The 17,160-nt window shown below is 44.7% G+C and overlaps 1 protein-coding gene across 1 annotated transcript in view; it reads right to left on the reverse strand.

Moving 5' to 3' along the window:
• The window catches only part of znf385d (zinc finger protein 385D), a 63,996-nt gene extending 47,415 nt beyond the window's left edge, over nt 1–16,581 (reverse strand). The window contains exons 1-2 of the mRNA XM_062399330.1: nt 16,342–16,581; nt 6,504–6,646 (exon numbers count right to left, since the gene is read on the reverse strand). Of these exons, the coding sequence (XP_062255314.1) occupies nt 6,504–6,646; nt 16,342–16,363 (165 nt within the window). The 5' untranslated portion in view covers nt 16,364–16,581. The remainder of the gene's footprint in view (nt 1–6,503; nt 6,647–16,341) is intronic.
• Nucleotides 16,582–17,160: the final 579 nt, after the last annotated feature.

The raw sequence follows: 17,160 nt of genomic DNA on the forward strand, positions 1-17,160 counted from the left end.
TCAAAACTCACCCACTCCCGTTGACCCCCCCCCCCCCCCCTCTTCTCTGGTCCATTTCCTTCAAGGGGGCAATTTCAATAGCTCCTCTTCGCGTCTGACTCGTTTTGAAAGTTGAAGACCAATCCTGAACTTCTTCAAAGCTCACTTTCTGTTTATCAGAGGGAGAAGTGGCCTCTGTGTCTGTTTGTGTTTTCTCCTCCAAACAGGCGACACGTCCCGACACACAAACGCTTTAATCTGCAAATCAAAGTCGTCCCAAATAAAAGAGGAAAAGTTTAACGATTTCACTTCGGTTACGAGATTAAACTTCGCTCTTCCTCGCTGAAAGTTCCCTGAAGTTCTCCGACAGCCGCCAGAGGAAGTGAGGAAACGTTTATTCTCACCTTTATTCTCACTGCTCTCAACCCAACATGGACTCTCTGCCTTGATTATATGAAAACAGAAGAAAGGACAAAGCCAAAACTCTGATTGCACCGAATTTGTTTTGAGGAATTTGGTCTCGATGTGTCACTGAAATATTTATCAACAGGAGAAGCGAAGGTGCTGCTAAATCTTTCAGCCTTCGGAGAGGGTCAGGGTGCAGATGACATCTTGTATAATTCACACGTCCATGGAACAGTCTGGAATGTCGATTAAAAAAGCCAAACGTCCGTCATGAAGATGTGTGAATCAATCAGTGATTTAATGAAAACGAGCTGCTCAGACTTAGTCTAATCTGGATTTGACTCTGGAATGAGGAGAAACTGAGGAAACTTCATCAAACAATCAAAACAATGTTCTGTCATTTTTGTAATTTTGGACATTAAACTGCCTTTTTAACATCACGTTATTAATGCCACAAATGAGTATTTGTCGATTTTAAATAAACTAAATTCAATAATATGATTATTCTTTAAGGTGCATGATTAAATATCTGGTATCCATTTATTGGTTCGGGCTTAATTGGTGAAATAAATAACGATTTTTTTATTCATTATATAAGATAATAAAATCAATAACACCAGATATTAACAGGTACAACCAAAGGAATAGCCTCTTAGTGTTCGTTGAAGATAAAACTGTGATAGAGAGACAGATAGATAGATAGATAGATAGATAGATAGATAGATAGATAGACAGACAGATAGATAGATAGATAGATAGATAGATAGATGGATGGATGGATATATAGATAGATAGATAGATAGATAGATAGATAGATAGATAGATAGATAGATAGATAGATAGATAGATAGACAGACAGACAGACAGACAGACAGACAGACAGACAGACAGATAGATAGATAGATAGATAGATAGATAGATAGATAGATAGATAGATAGATAGATAGATAGATAGATAGATAGATAGATAGATAGATAGATAGATAGATGGATGGATGGATAGATATATAGATAGATAGATAGATAGATAGATAGATAGATAGATAGATAGATAGATAGATAGATAGATAGATAGCTATGTATATATGTTAAAGAATTAATTAGCAATGATTGTAATGATGTTGTCATTGAACTAATTCATTTAATTGAAAACACTGTGATTGAGGCTTATTATTAAATAGATTAACCATAAACTATTCTATAACTATAAATGAAAAGAAAACAAATATTTACAACTTGAAATAAGAAAAGATAAAGATCTCTCTTTAACGTTAAAATGTAAAAAAAAAATGTATTCTGTAAAAACGTAAACATGGATACATCACTCTCTGACATGCTCCTATCGGCCGATGTTATCTGTCGCTTGATGGATCGCTCGGCCAGCAGCAGATTACACTACAGCAACTTAATCAATCAGCTGCTTTGTACCTGCTCCAGCACCTTGTCTGCATGAAAACCACGAGAACCTCGACATCCTGTTGTTTGTCTGAAAAGCTCATTTTCAACTGGAGCCGCCACAAAGAACCTTTTTACCTCACGTCTCCAGCAACATGCAATTACATGCATTAAGTCTCCCTGTGTGTCTCCGAGGCACATTTTTCTGTTTTATTTCCTCGTATGAGAGAGAGAGAGAGAGAGAGAGAGAGAGAGAGAGAGAGAGGACAAACATCCTTTCTCTCCCCTCCAGCTCAGGGTTTCATGATCGTGTCAGAGACTCAAACAAGATCGAGACTCAACAAGAGGCTCAGGTATTAAGTGTCGTTCCGTGCAGGTGTGGACACGCACACACTTCACTGTTTCCCTTTTCCCTTTGTCCTGCACATGACAACTAAATAAATCCTGTAACACTCGTTCTCTGCCTGAATGGAAGAACTGTCGTCGTCCTCCATCGGGAGCGTGAATGTTTCTTAAGCCTCCGGAGTCACGTAAGCAAATCTGACCTCATCCCAGCAGATAGAAGCGTGTGTGCTTTCAGCGGGAGTGCAGATGGAAAGTAGCTTCAGCCTGATCTGTAAATCACGACGTCTGCTGCTCTCAATGGAACAGCTGCTCGGCTTCCTGTTCACAATTATACTCAGATCGGCAACTTTTAATAAACCGCCTGAGAGGAGCCATTTCGCTCGTTTGTGGAAGTTAGAGAATGTGAAAGTTTACATACTTTTTACTTCGGAGCATATTTGAAATTAGACTTTTGACTCCACTTCCACGATATCATTATTTATTTTAGTTTCCTTTCTCCTTCATCCTCTTCCTTGTATCCTCCTTGACCCTGTTCTCTTATTTCCTTCCTTCAGGCCTTCTTTCCCTCCATTTCTCCTCTTTTCCACCTGTCTTCAACGGATCTTAAAAAGCTAAAAGTAAGGGCTCCAGGAGTACTTTGACCAAATATGTCCCATTATCATGTAATCAACTAAATCACTAAATCACTATAATGTTTATTATAATTCAATTTCATCCCATCTGCCCTTCTTTGTATCCTTGTGACCTCTTCTCTCATTTCATTCCCTTCAATCCCTCATTCCCTGCAGCTCTTCCTCATTTCGTTTGCTTCTTCAACTCACCTGAAAATAGCAAAAACACAAAAAGCTCTCTGGAGTAAATATTTGTACATTATCATGAATTTACTGATATACAAACATCGATAATATCTTCATTTTAGTTTCCTTCATGCTTCACTTATTCTGCCCTTGATTTCAACCGTTTGACCTCTTCTCTTATTTCCTTCCATTAGTCCCTCTTTCCGTCCTTCTCTCCTTTTTCCTTCAACTGATTTGAAAATCTAAAACACACAACCTTTCTGCACTTACAGTACTTTAACCAAATATTTCATATTATCACAAATCAATATCACTAATATCTTTTCGATTTACTTTATCTAACCTTTCCTTCTTTGTATCCTATGACCTTTTCTCTTATTTCCTTCCTCCAGTTTCCCTCCATCTCTCCTCATTTCCTTCTTCGTCTTTTACCAAAAATTGCACATCATGAAATAATAGCTTCCTTTCTATTCTTCTTCTCTTATTTTCTTATTTCGAAGCAGTACTTTTACTTTCAGCACCAAAAGTGCAATTTACTGCCAATCTTCTTTCTCAAGCAACCATCTGAATCCCGGATGTTTCCTCTGTGCCACTGATTTGACTGTTCAGCTCTTTCCTGCACAGTTTATATGAGCGATTCAGATCACCTTTTCTCACCTGCTGTGTGACAACTGAAAAAAAAAGGCTCTGATCAGAACTGCAAGCTGGAGAACAGACTTCATGTGTCGCCCCCTCGGAGCCAAACTCGCTTGTGTCGACAGAACGTGGAAGAGCAACTCGTGTGTGAAGTCTTTTCGTCAAGCTTCTGCTCGAGATGAAGGAACTCTGCAGCTTTCAGGGGAAAGTTTGAGAGCGGAATGAAAAGAGGCAGCGAGAGAGCCAGAGCGTCGGGTTGAAAGAGCGAGGGAGGCGTGTGTCTGTGCGGCGGAGCGGGAGGTGATTACTATCATCCAGCATCAGCTTTCCATCAAGTGTGTTCCTCATTACCTGCAGACAAGTCTGTTAAATACAGATGAGATGTGTTCCTGAACTTTCTCCTGAAATCCTTCTGGCATATAAACAATCCGCCTCTTTCGTGGGTTCTGTCTCCAGACGTCTCTCTGTGGTGTCGCTGCTCGTTTCCCTTCATGGGGTTTAGTCCCACTCTCATCCAGCTGGGCTCCACACCTCAAGCTCTCGCTCCACATTTTTAAAATTAGTCATCCCCGTAATTCAAAGAACTAAAAAAGCTTTTATGCTTTTAGCGCTATTCTTTTGACTTCCAGTAGTCATCATGTTTTTTGATGACCTCGCCACAAATTTCCCTCATAATTAGTCTCTGCTTTCAAAAAGCGGATCAATAGATCCATACCAGCGTGCACACGAGTCCTGGTGCAGTAAGTGCTCAGCGGGTGAGTGCCCTGTTTAAAAGGAATACTGCCTCGCTGGTTGCAAATCCAATAAGGTCGACGCAGCCACATTCTACTGTTAACAGCAGATCACAGAAGCTGGAGAAATGGACGATTAAAGAGTTCGTCTCTGACATGTGACGCCCACTTATTGACGGAATAAATAAAAAAGAGTGCTTAAAGGAAATCAATTCCACATCAAACAAAACCTGTGTACTTAAAATATACTTACAAATATAAACAGCAAACCAGGCAGGGGACAACAGAGCCTGGCCGAGGTATTAGAGAAACATATATCGGCTAATGTCCTCCCCCCCTCCCTTTAATTATTTAGATTGTCCGACCACATTCACAGTTGAACCAAAACAAATATTTACGCCTCTCATGTTAACAGTTGGTGTTTTGCTCTGTGGCTTCACTGTTTTGCTTTGTGCAGCACTATTTGCAGCGCACTCCTTCGAGCAGAAAGTCAGGCCTCATAGCTTCAGCTGCAAATACAAAATAAATCTCTTCAGCTCTGTTTACTCTGTGAAATGCACGTTTTCATATCAGCAGGTCATGGACACCGATGTGTGTGTGAAAGGGTGAAAGGAACATATCCTGACAAGATGCACTGGTCAGTGTTTATTGTCACAAACTGTGGATGTGGACAATCTGTCCAACATTCGACCGCCTCTGTCCTCAAATCACATTTTAATCTACAGATTCACACATTGAGAAATTCAAACCTGATTTGTTATTTCGTTGCCTCGTGATGGAAAACAACATTAATACCTGCAGCCTGTGTTATGTTCACGTTTCTGTAGCGAGGGCCCGTCGCAGCGAGGCGTTCAGGGTCGCTGGTAAAACAGAGCTCGTCTCCGGAGAACCACAGGGTTCAGTTCAGGTCATGAGTTAATTACCCTTCAGGAGGGAAAGCTGTAACTGTTATTGTTTTCAATTCGTGAGCCAAATACCTTCAGAATTCATACAATTAACTGGGACTTGTTCCTAATTACTGACACAATGGGAACGTCATTGAGAGCTAAACAGATTTTAGTTTGGAGTTTATTTTGGAAACTGTTTACTCCTCATGTTAATGACCCGCTGAGCATTGATTCTCTAACATTTATATGAAATTACAGTCATAAAAAAAAGTGTTGATGAAGAATAGGTTTGGTGTAAAGGTTATATAAAGGTTCCATTGTGTTTTAAATCAAAAATAAGTCCACATTAGTCGCACAACTTTGCCACATTTGTGCATTTTGACTTTTTCTTCCTCCAGATGTTACGGTTCCTCTCTAACGTCCAAACAGCCAATGATGCATCAACAGGAGTTTTAATGGACCAGTACTCCCAGGTTGTGGTTTCATTCAGACATTACTGGTTTCTACCACACTTTCAAGTACTTGTGTTGAAACCAAACTAAACCAAACACTGTATGCATAAACTCACACTTTAAATCTTTTTACACAATGAGGGTGTGATGACCAGAATGCAAAAAATACTCAGGGGTCAATAATTTGCATCACAACCACTCAAACTGATGCAATGTGAGATGATGCAACTTTGCAAAAGCAACAGATTTACAAATAATGAATCAGTGTCATCCAGTTATGATGATGTTCATAGATAGAGGAAGGGAGGGGGGGTTCTGCTGTCGTAGGAAGGAGTCAAAGAAAAAAACTCCCTCTGTGCGTGAAGCCCGTTGTGTACAAGCTTCAACATCTTCTCTGCTAACCTATGTTCCTGTGTTTGACTTAAAGAAGAACCAGATGTGGATGTGAACAAGGAGATGGATTGTACTCGGCGGCCAAATTCCTCAACGAGAAATAACCTGCTCACACTTTATGAGTTCTCGGTCTCAGAGCCTAAAGACACAGCTGTCAGTAAATCACCGAGTCAAAGCTGAATATTCAAACGAAATGCACTGTTACACATTTTTTCCATTATTGTGTCTCAGTTTTTCATTTCTGACCCGCACAATTTTCTGTCTTGTATCCACTAAATGAATGTTTGCTAAACAAAAAAAGCACAAGCGTACTTTTCCTTCTCAGATTTACTCGTCTCAAGCCGAGCGTCATCACCGAGAATCTCTTCTATTCTCAGAGTTTGGCACCAAAGCTTCAGAAGCATCAACAGAACGAGATGCATCATGGGTAATTAGACAAGAACAAGGAGTTTATGAACCCCGGGAGGCCGGCAGGAGTCTTACCGTGTTGAATCCCGGGAACAGGCTGACCGCCGAGGCCGTCTCCAGTGGGAAGGGCAGGAACTGCTTCATGCCCAGTGCGGCCTGGATGCTGGGCAGGCTGGGACGCATCAGCGCCGGCAAGAGGCCATTTTGACACGTGTTACCTGTCGGAGGGGGAGAAGAGGCAACGGGATGAGCTGCAGAAATCATCCAGACTGTGAGTGTGTGTGTGTGTGTGTGTGTGTGTGTGTGTGTGTGTGTGTGTGTGTGTTCTGACATCCAGTTGCATGTTGCAGAGATAGGCGGAAAGAGGTAAAAAGCATCTACTATAGTTTTTTGAGGAGTTTTTGTGTCTCGCTTGTTGTATTAATTCCCTTTTTGTCAGTTGTGTGTCTCTTTGCTAGTTTCTCTGTGGTTTTGTGTTGTAGCTTTGTGTGTCTCTGTCGTCATTTTGAATCCCTTTGTTGTTACGTTGGGATGTAACGAAGTACATTGACTTCATTCCTGTGTGTAGTTGCAGTGGGGGTGAACTTCACAGTCGCCTCACGGCCTTTTGGGAACTTTTAAACACGTCCCAGATGATGAAGAGTGATATAATCTGTTTGAAAGGACCTTGAGTCGACATTTTGTGCGTCACACATACTGATCCCAATATTTTTTATTGTCTCTTTGCATTTTTTCATTCACAAAATGTATTAGATTTTGTTATTTACGCTTCATAACTTTACCCCCGTAGTTGTACATTCGACCTCAGGACTTGTACTTGTACTATTGTTGTATCGCTCTGGTTAATCATCTCCATTACCGCTAATTGGCTCAAAGAGATCTTGTATTTCTCTCGGGCTGCTTGCTCGTGACTCCTCTCGATTACATGCCCTCTTGTGATCATGATCAGATTTAAACTGCGTGCCCAGAACAAGCTGTGATCAGGCGGATGACCAAAGCACCGCCGCTGCACCGCCGCTCCTCCCTGCAGAGCAGATGTTGTCATCCTGGCAGTGGCGTCACGATTAGCTGAAGTGGAACGACTGCAGCCGAGGAGATGATTCAATGGTAAAAAGCGTCCTGGCACACGCTCGTCCAGGAAAAACACAAAGTAAATACTTCACTTTTATTGTCATGTGAGTGCAGGACGCCAGCGGAGCGCTTTATGAACCACCGATTGGAAACAGCACCGGGGCTGATTTCAACATGACAGGCTCCCAAAAAAGGAAAAAAAGAAATAGCATCACAGTCTTCCAAAACATTAGGAATTAAAGAAGCCATTTCACAAAAAGCTATAATGAGAACCAGAGGGATGATTTTTCTTTTTTTTTATCGCTGCACATTTTACGGTGGAGCTGTGAGCCAGCGCGGCTCTGAAGTGCTGGCAGATCCAGCATCGACTCCAACAACCGTCTTGAGGAGGATAACAAAAAAAACAAGGGTTGCCACGTTTAAGGTCCCCGAGCGGCGTTGAGGGGTAAATAAAAATCAAGATTCAGAACGACAGGAAGCGAGAGAGAGAGAGAGAGAGAGAAAGAGCCACAGACAGCCCCCCCCCCCCCCCTTCTCTCGCTCCGTCTTCTCCTTCCAGTTGCCGGAGCGCTGCCATCTGTTGGAAGGAGAACACACGCGGCCTCTCTCATGTGGAGGCACGTCCCGGTCCCAACTTCTAACAAAGCATTGTCCTCCTGTGGGGGATCGTCCAACCGCGGCGTCGCCCGACACGCCGGCCTGACGTCAGCCCGCAGGCACGCCACACCCCCGACAGTCCAAACTCCAAACAGGCCGCCTGAACACACCAGGGCCCCGACGTGTGGGACGAGCCCCGCGGCGAAATGAGGAGTGACACGCCGAAATGTGAACGCGTGTGATAAGGTCGCGTTTAGTCGGCTGATTGATGGGAGATGGAATCTGACGTGTCATCGCGGGGCTGACGTCTGTTCCACGGCTGAACGAGAACTCCCAGCGAGGCCTCGTGTTTCTGTCCATGTCTGAAAGAAAGAAGCGTCTTGATCCCTCCACGGAGCAGGAATCCTCACACGGATGAAAACTGAACGTGATAAAAGTGCAGAAGAAGACTCACATATGCAGAAAGGACCTTTTGGCCTTATTTCTTATTCAATAGTTTTGAATTTGTATTAATATGTATGAGTTCTAATCCTCGGTTTGATGCTACAGGTTGTGCTTTTGCAGCTAATTTAAATTTATGCAGCAGTAGTTAGGTTTATTATACAAGAAGAAAATAAGTTTTTTAAGGAAACTCTGTTAAAGAACTTAGGGTTGTGAATTATATGAACTAGCAGAACAAACAAACACATGGTTTTCCTGCTGCAGTGTTGAAGGAAGTCGAATAGTGTGGGTTCACATGTGTGAGTAAATGTGTTTTTGTTGTTTTCCATCGATGGAGAACTTTTCAAATATCTCACCATAAGAATATGTACCGTTAAAAACAACTAAACTGTCAGGACGGCAACAAAGCTGAGGTCTGACACCGAGGAGCTTTTAGCTAAATGTTAACATCCGCTTGCTCAACATGCTCGTAAACCAGAGGACTGAACAGATTAATAATTAAACTGCTGTGAGATGGAAATGAATGCGATCACTGAAGATCTTTCACTTCATGCTGGGGATGGGGGGGAGCACCAGAACAGGAGCAACATGGTAAATTCACTAGTGTGTGTTAAATCATGCCATTAAATCACTTATTGTGGTTCAGTCTGTACGACAAACCTCCACTGAGGTCGGTGGTTCGATCCCCAGCTCCTCCAGTCTTCATTCAGGAGTGTTCTAAATTGCCCCTGATGGCTGTGCTGATGGTGTACGAATGTGTGGGATAGAAAAATGCATAAACAAGCGATGAACGTGTGCATTAATGTGTGTAACGTGTTCTGAACCGTCAATAACACAAGAAAACTGCTCAATAAATACCACATGTATTCTATGTACTGAAGCCACGATGGTCGTTTGACTGCCACTCTGAAGAAACAAGTGAAAATAGTCAAACATCCTGGACCCGCTCGTTTATCTGGATCTGCACCAAAATACCAACTCCTTCTTCCTTGGCTCTCGCTCCACCTCTTTACAAAATGTCATGCGGATTGGTTCTGTAGTTATTTTCCTAATCCTGCTGACAATCTAACAAATGTCCATAAAAAATCATAATCTCTTTGGCAGAGGAATGGAGATGAATGGATCTGGGAAGAATCTCAATCACCCAGGTCCTGGGATCTTGTTTCAAGTAACTATCTAGCCGTGAGAAAGTAAAAGAGATCTCAATCCATTCATTTATCCGCTTCAAAATTGAAGGGGTCCTTCCTTGGGTCATATCGTACCCATGCACAAACTTTCATGGAAATCGGTTGAGTAGTATTTACGCAATCTTGCTTTCTAAAAATTTAAATTAAACGTGTAAATATATGTAAATGCTTAGATTCCTGCTTTGTCCTGAACCTCAGCGTGCATGGAGGTGTCGAAAAGCTAAATTGATTTTGTGTTGTTTCCCGTTGTGAGAGGTTACACAGCAGTCATCATCGGGCCCAACGTGCCCAAACACAAACACACATTCCAGCCCCGCAGCAGAGGGTGAGTGTCTCTCCCCTCCTCAGCCTCGTCGTCTGTCACCAACAGCAAACACACAAAATATGAGGCAGAGACGCAAAATGAGCCTGTGGCTGCTGAACTGGACTCAAACCTTCAACCTCTGAGCAGCACACCGCATTCTGAAGGGAGAGCCGTGTGCAGCCAGATCCATAAATATCATTTAGTCAGAAGTGTCAATATTTGACTTGAGTTTGGGCTAAAATATAAAAAAAAAGTTATATCTGAGTTTGGTCGACAGTTTCTAAATCCTGACTCCGGAGGAGAGCGGGGCCCCGGTGGTCTGAGCCCCGGCTGCTGACGCCGTGGACCGCTCTGCATCTTGAGTTGCTCAGAGAGTCGCTCCACATGGAAAAGGTCATCGGGTGACAGTCATTAAAATCACTGGCAGAAGAGTGAGTGAGCAGAACTGAGAGCTGAGAAGAAAACAGAGGAATCTACAGGTTTTATCCTCGATGCTACGACCGTGTCAGAGGCTCGTTAAAGAGACAGCACAGAATAAAGAATAAAGATGGAGTGTTACAACAGTAAAGTTATAATTCATCATTATATTACCTGCACTAAAATGAGCATCTTGTTAAGTTTTACTTTCCTATAAATTTCGCAAATAACAACAAGTATCAGGACTTTGAAAAGATTGTGTAAAAATCGAACAAACTTCAATTGAGGACGAAAAGTTTAGCAGTCGAACAGGGAAGTTATCATCGGTAACATCCGAGTAATATGTAAAGAATTATCATAGTTTCTCGAGAAAAGGTGAGATTGGTTACAAATGTTAGATCCAGGAGTATAAGTCCGGCTCCCCCCCCCCCCCCAAAAAAAAATATTTATTTTAGTAACATTATAACTTTCCTCGTTAAATAACGACTTTATTCTCATAATATTACGATTTTCTTTCCCGTTAAATTACGACTGTCTTCTCAGTTACAACTTTATTCTTGTAACATTACAACGTCTCTTCAATACGATGCTAAGGCTCCTGGAATCTAAGTTTCTTTCAAAGGCATCGATTAGACGATGAAAACAAAAGAACCTGAATCGAGTCAGATCCAAACAAATTGAATATATCAGGTCATTTGAATGAAAACCCTGTTTACGTGTCACATCTCTTTCTGAAACCTCCTGAGCTCCGGGTCCCTGACGAGGTGAATCACCTCCTGTCTCTCGACCTCTCACAACGAGCCTCTCATGCGCTCGCCGGCAGCAGGTACGCGGTGGATTAATGTGAGATCTGGAAGTGTTTGAGGTCGTAAAATGTTTGTTTATGTAAAATCTGACCACGGGTTTATTTTAGTTTTATTTGAGGCCACACAGAAAGCTGCCGAGGACGACGACTTTCCGTCCGCAGCTCGCTATGAACGAGAACCATGAGACCAACCACGTTCAAATTTAAAATAAATCATGAAATTGAGCGTGATTATTTAATAACCTCAGAGATATTCAACTAATTAACCCTCAAACCCGACTCTCAGTACCTTACTACACTGTAACTACACGTTTATAACACAATGAGATTTCAACAAACATCTACTCTATAATTTTATACAAAGAGATTTATTGCATTATTGCTTTAACGTTAAAGGTTGTTGGGTCGAGCTCAAGGAAAATGATCTAATCTACATGAAAGCTCCACAAATTTAGAGCCATATCATCTGGAGCTCCCTCTGGTGGCTTGCTTGCAGTATAGGTCGTCAAATCCTGTCTCCTCCACGTTAGCAGATGGGGCACGTCAATACATTTTTTTATCACACTGATGTTTGTTCAAGTGCGATAAGTTTGGTTTCAAGTTCTTATTTTACGCTATAAAAAACGGTGTGATACGTCGTATTTAACAGCCGAGACTGACTTGTGATTGGTCGTTATCCGCTCGGGCCCCAAATTATATTAAAATCGTACATTCCGGCCTCGTCAAATTAATAGGCGTCTGTTTTAACTAAAACACGTAGGAACACATTTGATAAAGCTGAATGTATTTCTTATAAGGTAGGGGATCAAATCTGTGGTAAATGAATCTTGCACTTCCCCAGAAACACGACTCCAAATAGATGCTAGTTTTGCGTAGACGTATAAACAGTTAACACATTAACCAGATCACTTTCTTTAGGCCCTGGTGTTTTTTTAATACACCTCCATCTCCAAGAGGCTAATGAAAAAGAAAATGAATTAACGCAGCTTCAAACACGTCCGTTGATATTCGGCTGCAGGCTCGTGTTTTCATAAACCAAATTTTAATTAATGAAATAAGCACGAGCCGGTTTCCACACACGTTGAACCCGGGGCTTTTTTTCGTAGCTGCTTCCTTCGGCGACTCGGTCGAGAACTGAGACGTCGTGCAAACCGAGACGCGACTCCCAGGAAACATTTGAAACTGATCAGAATTGATGAAAGTTTTTTACCCACTGGCCTTTGTTTATCCATTCTCTTTGAGGCAGCGTTTAATGATGCAGCGCGTACAGTACGAGATGTAAAGAGCAGCTCACTGGACAGGATGTGTGTGTGTGTGTCTGTGTGTGTGTGTGTCTGTCTGTGTGTGTTTGTGTGTGTGTGATGCTCCAGACTCGAGACTGTCCTCTGCACTGCCCTTCCTGAAACATTCACTTATCTGGGCTCAAGCGTTCTTTACCCCTGCGGCAGCATGTCGAGAGAGGGAGGGAGTAAAAACGATGTCTGGAGGACGCCGACTGGCATTAATGATTAATCATCGTGTGCCGCTCTCCTCCGCCGGCCGCCTCCTCTCGGCGTCTTGAACCGCGGCTGCTGCCTCCTCCGATACGATCTGGCCAGAGAGGCTCAGGGAGTCCGCGGAGCCAGAGAGCCTCGAAATGAAAAGACCACTCTGGCATGGCCGACCATTTCCCACAGCAAATACAAATCCAATTACGAGATAAATCTGAATTCCACTGGAAGTCATTGGCATGCCGAGGACGCTCCGGATGTGATTAACACCTCCGTGTTTTCATGGAGTCGGCTGATTGTGTTCCGTGACCCTTCACGTGCTCTGAGATCAGGGGAGGAAATCATTTCACCCCGATTAAAACCAACACAGTGAGTCCAAAGGGTAAATGCAAAGCTTTCTTATTTCTGAGAGACACACTTCCACTGATTCTCCCGTTAACCTTTACAGGATTAGCTCTGTGTTCTCAGCGCGTGGCCTCCGAGCTGCGATTCTATCTCCGTCTCCTTCAGATTAAAACGCTTGGTTATAAACAGAGTGAGTCCCGTCAAAACCATCGCTTCCCAACGCGATCAGTAATCTGACGTTAACCAAAGCGGAGGCCAGACACCCGGGATGTGATTTTCTCGGGGCCCTTTTTCGACTCCACTTCACTAATGGCTTGTTAGGCTGCAGCACACACTCAAGACCTATTAGCCTTTACGGTTCTTTTTACTGCCTGGTTCTCCACCTTCGCAGACGGTGTTAAATGAGAAGAAGGGATCCGCTCTTTTCATCCGCTCTTTCCCTTTTTCTCCATTTTTGGTATCTTGTTTCTCGGGAGGTCAAAGGGTCGCGCCGGCTGTTTTCATGATATGTCACCTGCTATAAATCATCTGAACAGAAAACATGTTGCAGTTAAACAGCGGAAATGCAGCGCCGGGGGAACAAGCAGTGTTATTAATCTTTAAATAGATGCCATCTATTTTCTCAGTGGTGCACTCAGGGCCGGGCTCATGAATGCTAAACTGATGCACATCCTGTACACAACTGTTGACCTTTACTCATCTTTGTTTTGGTGTTTTTATTTTACGAGATAAGCCGGGTCGCAGAACTGCCTCTGGCAAATACACGGACAAAACCGGCAGCGGCGACCCGGGACCCCTCTCTGAACCCCTCTCTGGACCCCTCTCTGAACCGCTCTCTGGACCGCTCTCTTGACCGCTCTATGAACCGCTCTCTGGACCCCTCTCTGAACCCCTCTCTGGACCCCTCTCTGACCCGCTCTCTGGACCGCTCTCTTGACCGCTCTATGAACCGCTCTCTGGACCGCTCTCTGACCCGCTCTCTGGACCCCTCTCTGAACCCCTCTCTGACCCGCTCTCTTGACCGCTCTCTGAACCCCTCTCTGGACTCCTCTCTGAACCGCTCTCTGGACCCCTCTCTGACCCGCTCTCTGAACCGCTCTCTGGACCCCTCTCTGAACCCCTCTCTGAACCGCTCTCTGACCCGCTCTCTGGACCCCTCTCTGGACCCCTCTCTGGACCCCTCTCTGAACCGCTCTCTGAACCCCTCTCTGACCCGCTCTCTGGACCCCTCTCTGAACCCCTCTCTGGACCCCTCTCTGGATCCCTCTCTGGACCCCTCTCTGGACCCCTCTCTGAACCCCTCTCTGGACCCCTCTCTGGACCCCTCTCTGAACCGCTCTCTGGACCCCTCTCTGGACCCCTCTCTGAACCGCTCTCTGGACCCCTCTCTGAACCCCTCTCTGGACCCCTCTCTGACCCGATCTCTGAACCGCTCTCTGAACCCCTCTCTGAACCGCTCTCTGAACCCCTCTCTGATTCGCTCTAGACCCCTCTCTGAACCGCTCTCTGGACCGCTCTCTGAACCCCTCTCTGAACCGCTCTCTGAACCGCTCTCTGGACCGCTCTCTGGACCGCTCTCTGAACCCCTCTCTGAACCCCTCTCTGGACCCCTCTCTGGACCCCTCTCTGAACCGCTCTCTGGACCGCTCTCTGGACCGCTCTCTGACCCGCTCTCTGAACCGCTCTCTGGTTGGAGGCCCTCCTCCACCCTCGTGACTCCAGGTTAACCTCGGGCCAGACACACCAGAGACCCACCCATCCCTCTTCACCTTCTCTTTTCTCTTTGCCTTCCAGCGCTCTCACACCTGACCGACAGCCGCGGTGAATCTCAAAGAGCCGGAGCTGTCTCCGCACCTGACAGCTCATTCATTTATAAGCTCCCTCCACCCCCCCACCCCCCGCCCTCCTCCCTCTGTGTGTATGGCATAACAGGAGAAAATCCTTCTCGCTTCCAGGAGCCACGCTCTGTTACTTCAGATCGCTTTTAATCCCTGGGATGAAGCAGAGGAAAAAAGAGAGTCTTTCATTTAACAAATCACCTCCTCAGAACTCCGGATCCCTGTGTAATTATTCCTCCGATGTGACTGTAAGCCGGCCGTGAGAAGAGCACTTGACGAGAAGCCGCTGGCGCATTAAGTCTCTCTAAGCCTCCTCCAGTCTCCTCTGTGCAGGAACTAATGGTGGGAGGCTTCTTTTAATTTCTCTGCATATCCTACACAACGTATCAAGAGGCTCTCGAGGCTGGACGCTTCGGATTAGATTTTTGATTTTTTCAATACATCCTCCAACTAAACTAGCATTTAAAAAAATCCCCAAACTTCAATTCTCTGCAGCTGCACGAGGGCGATCGTGACCTGAGGTTCGTTCGACACTTCTCAGGATCCCACAGCGACAAACTTCACACGCTCACTTTTCTCTTTTCCTTATTCTCTGCAAGTGACGGCAGCCAGGTCCATCTATCTATCTCTCTTAGTTTCCAAGAACAAGTAACAGGCAGGCTGGAACACATGCACCTTAGGGAGGAGGGGGGGGGGGCTGTGCACTCACACACTGCATTTGACTGTGAAGAAGCACATGCAGGGAACACACACACACACACACACACACACACACACACACACACACACACACACACACACACACACACTGAGGTGTGTAACTTCAATGAAACCAGTGCTTCTTCTCCTCATACTTTATTATCCATAATGAGTAAGAACACACACATTTAGGCTTAGATGGAGTCTGCACACACACACACACACACACACACACACACACACGCATACACACACAGCAAAGAGGAACCCAAGGCGTGTAACTTCACACTGCTGTCCTTCAATGGAAACCAGTGCTTCTTCTGTTCATGCCTTTATTATCCAGAATAAGTAAGAACACACACATTTATGCTTGCATGGAGTCTGCACACACACACACACACACACACACACACACACACACACACACACACACAGACAGACAGACACACACAGAGCGAGAAAGAGAAAAGAGGTCTCTTGGGGTGTATATATGTTAATGAAAACCAGAGATTATTCTGTTCATGCCTTCATTATCCAGAATAAGTAAAAACACACACATTTATGCTTGCATGGAGTCTGCACACACACACACACACACACACACACACACACACACACACACACACACACACACACACACACACACACACACTAGGATGACATTATGCATGTAACCACAATGCAAACACACACACACACACGTACAAATACAAACTCACCAAAGAACATGCTGCTCTCCATGCTCTCCTCCTCAGGCTCGGGGGTCTGCTGCTGTATCTCCGCTCTGGTGCCCTGCCAGTGTGTGTGTGTCCATGGACGGCAGCCTGGGCATGTCTCATACACTCCTCAGGGGTGTGTGTGTGTGTGTCCGTGCATGTGTGTGTCTCAGTGTGTGTGTGTGTTCAATCCCACAGCACGTCAGTGGCCAGTCTGCACGCTGTACTCCTGCACACCGCTGCTGTCTGAGGACCTCCGGATCTGCCTCCTCACACTGGTCCTCCCTTACTCGCTCTCTCTCTCTCTCTCTCTCTCTCTCTCGCGCTCTCTCTCCTCCCCTCCTCTTAAGTTCTTCCCCTCCCTCCACCTCTGTCTCCCTCCTCCTCCTCCTCTTCTCAGGCCCCTCCACACACTGGATCCCTTCGCTTCTTTCTTTTCTGTCTGAGGTATCTATCTACATTTTAACACAAACGCCTCTCTCGCTCTCTCTCTTTCTCTCTCTCTCTCTCTCTCTCTCTCTAGGTGTCTCATTTTTGTTTAACGTGTCAACCAAGCTTGTCTCTCTCTCTTTCTCTCTTTCTCTCTTACACACACTTCTTGTTTCCCCCCCACTGTCTCTCCATTATTTGATCTCACTCCCCTTCCCCTGCTTCTATCTCCAGCTCAGTTCCTTTTTCTTTATTCTCACTGTTCCCTCGCTCTCCCTCGGTTCCCTCTCTTCCCCGTCTCTCTCTCTCTCTCTCTCTCTCGGTTTCCACCTCCGTCTGTGTCTTTGCACTGTTTTTTTTTCTCATGTCTTGTTCCTGACTTGCCCTTTTTGT

This window comes from Platichthys flesus, chromosome 11, assembly GCF_949316205.1.
Source record: "Platichthys flesus chromosome 11, fPlaFle2.1, whole genome shotgun sequence".
In the NCBI taxonomy this organism is placed as follows: domain Eukaryota; kingdom Metazoa; phylum Chordata; class Actinopteri; order Pleuronectiformes; family Pleuronectidae; genus Platichthys; species Platichthys flesus.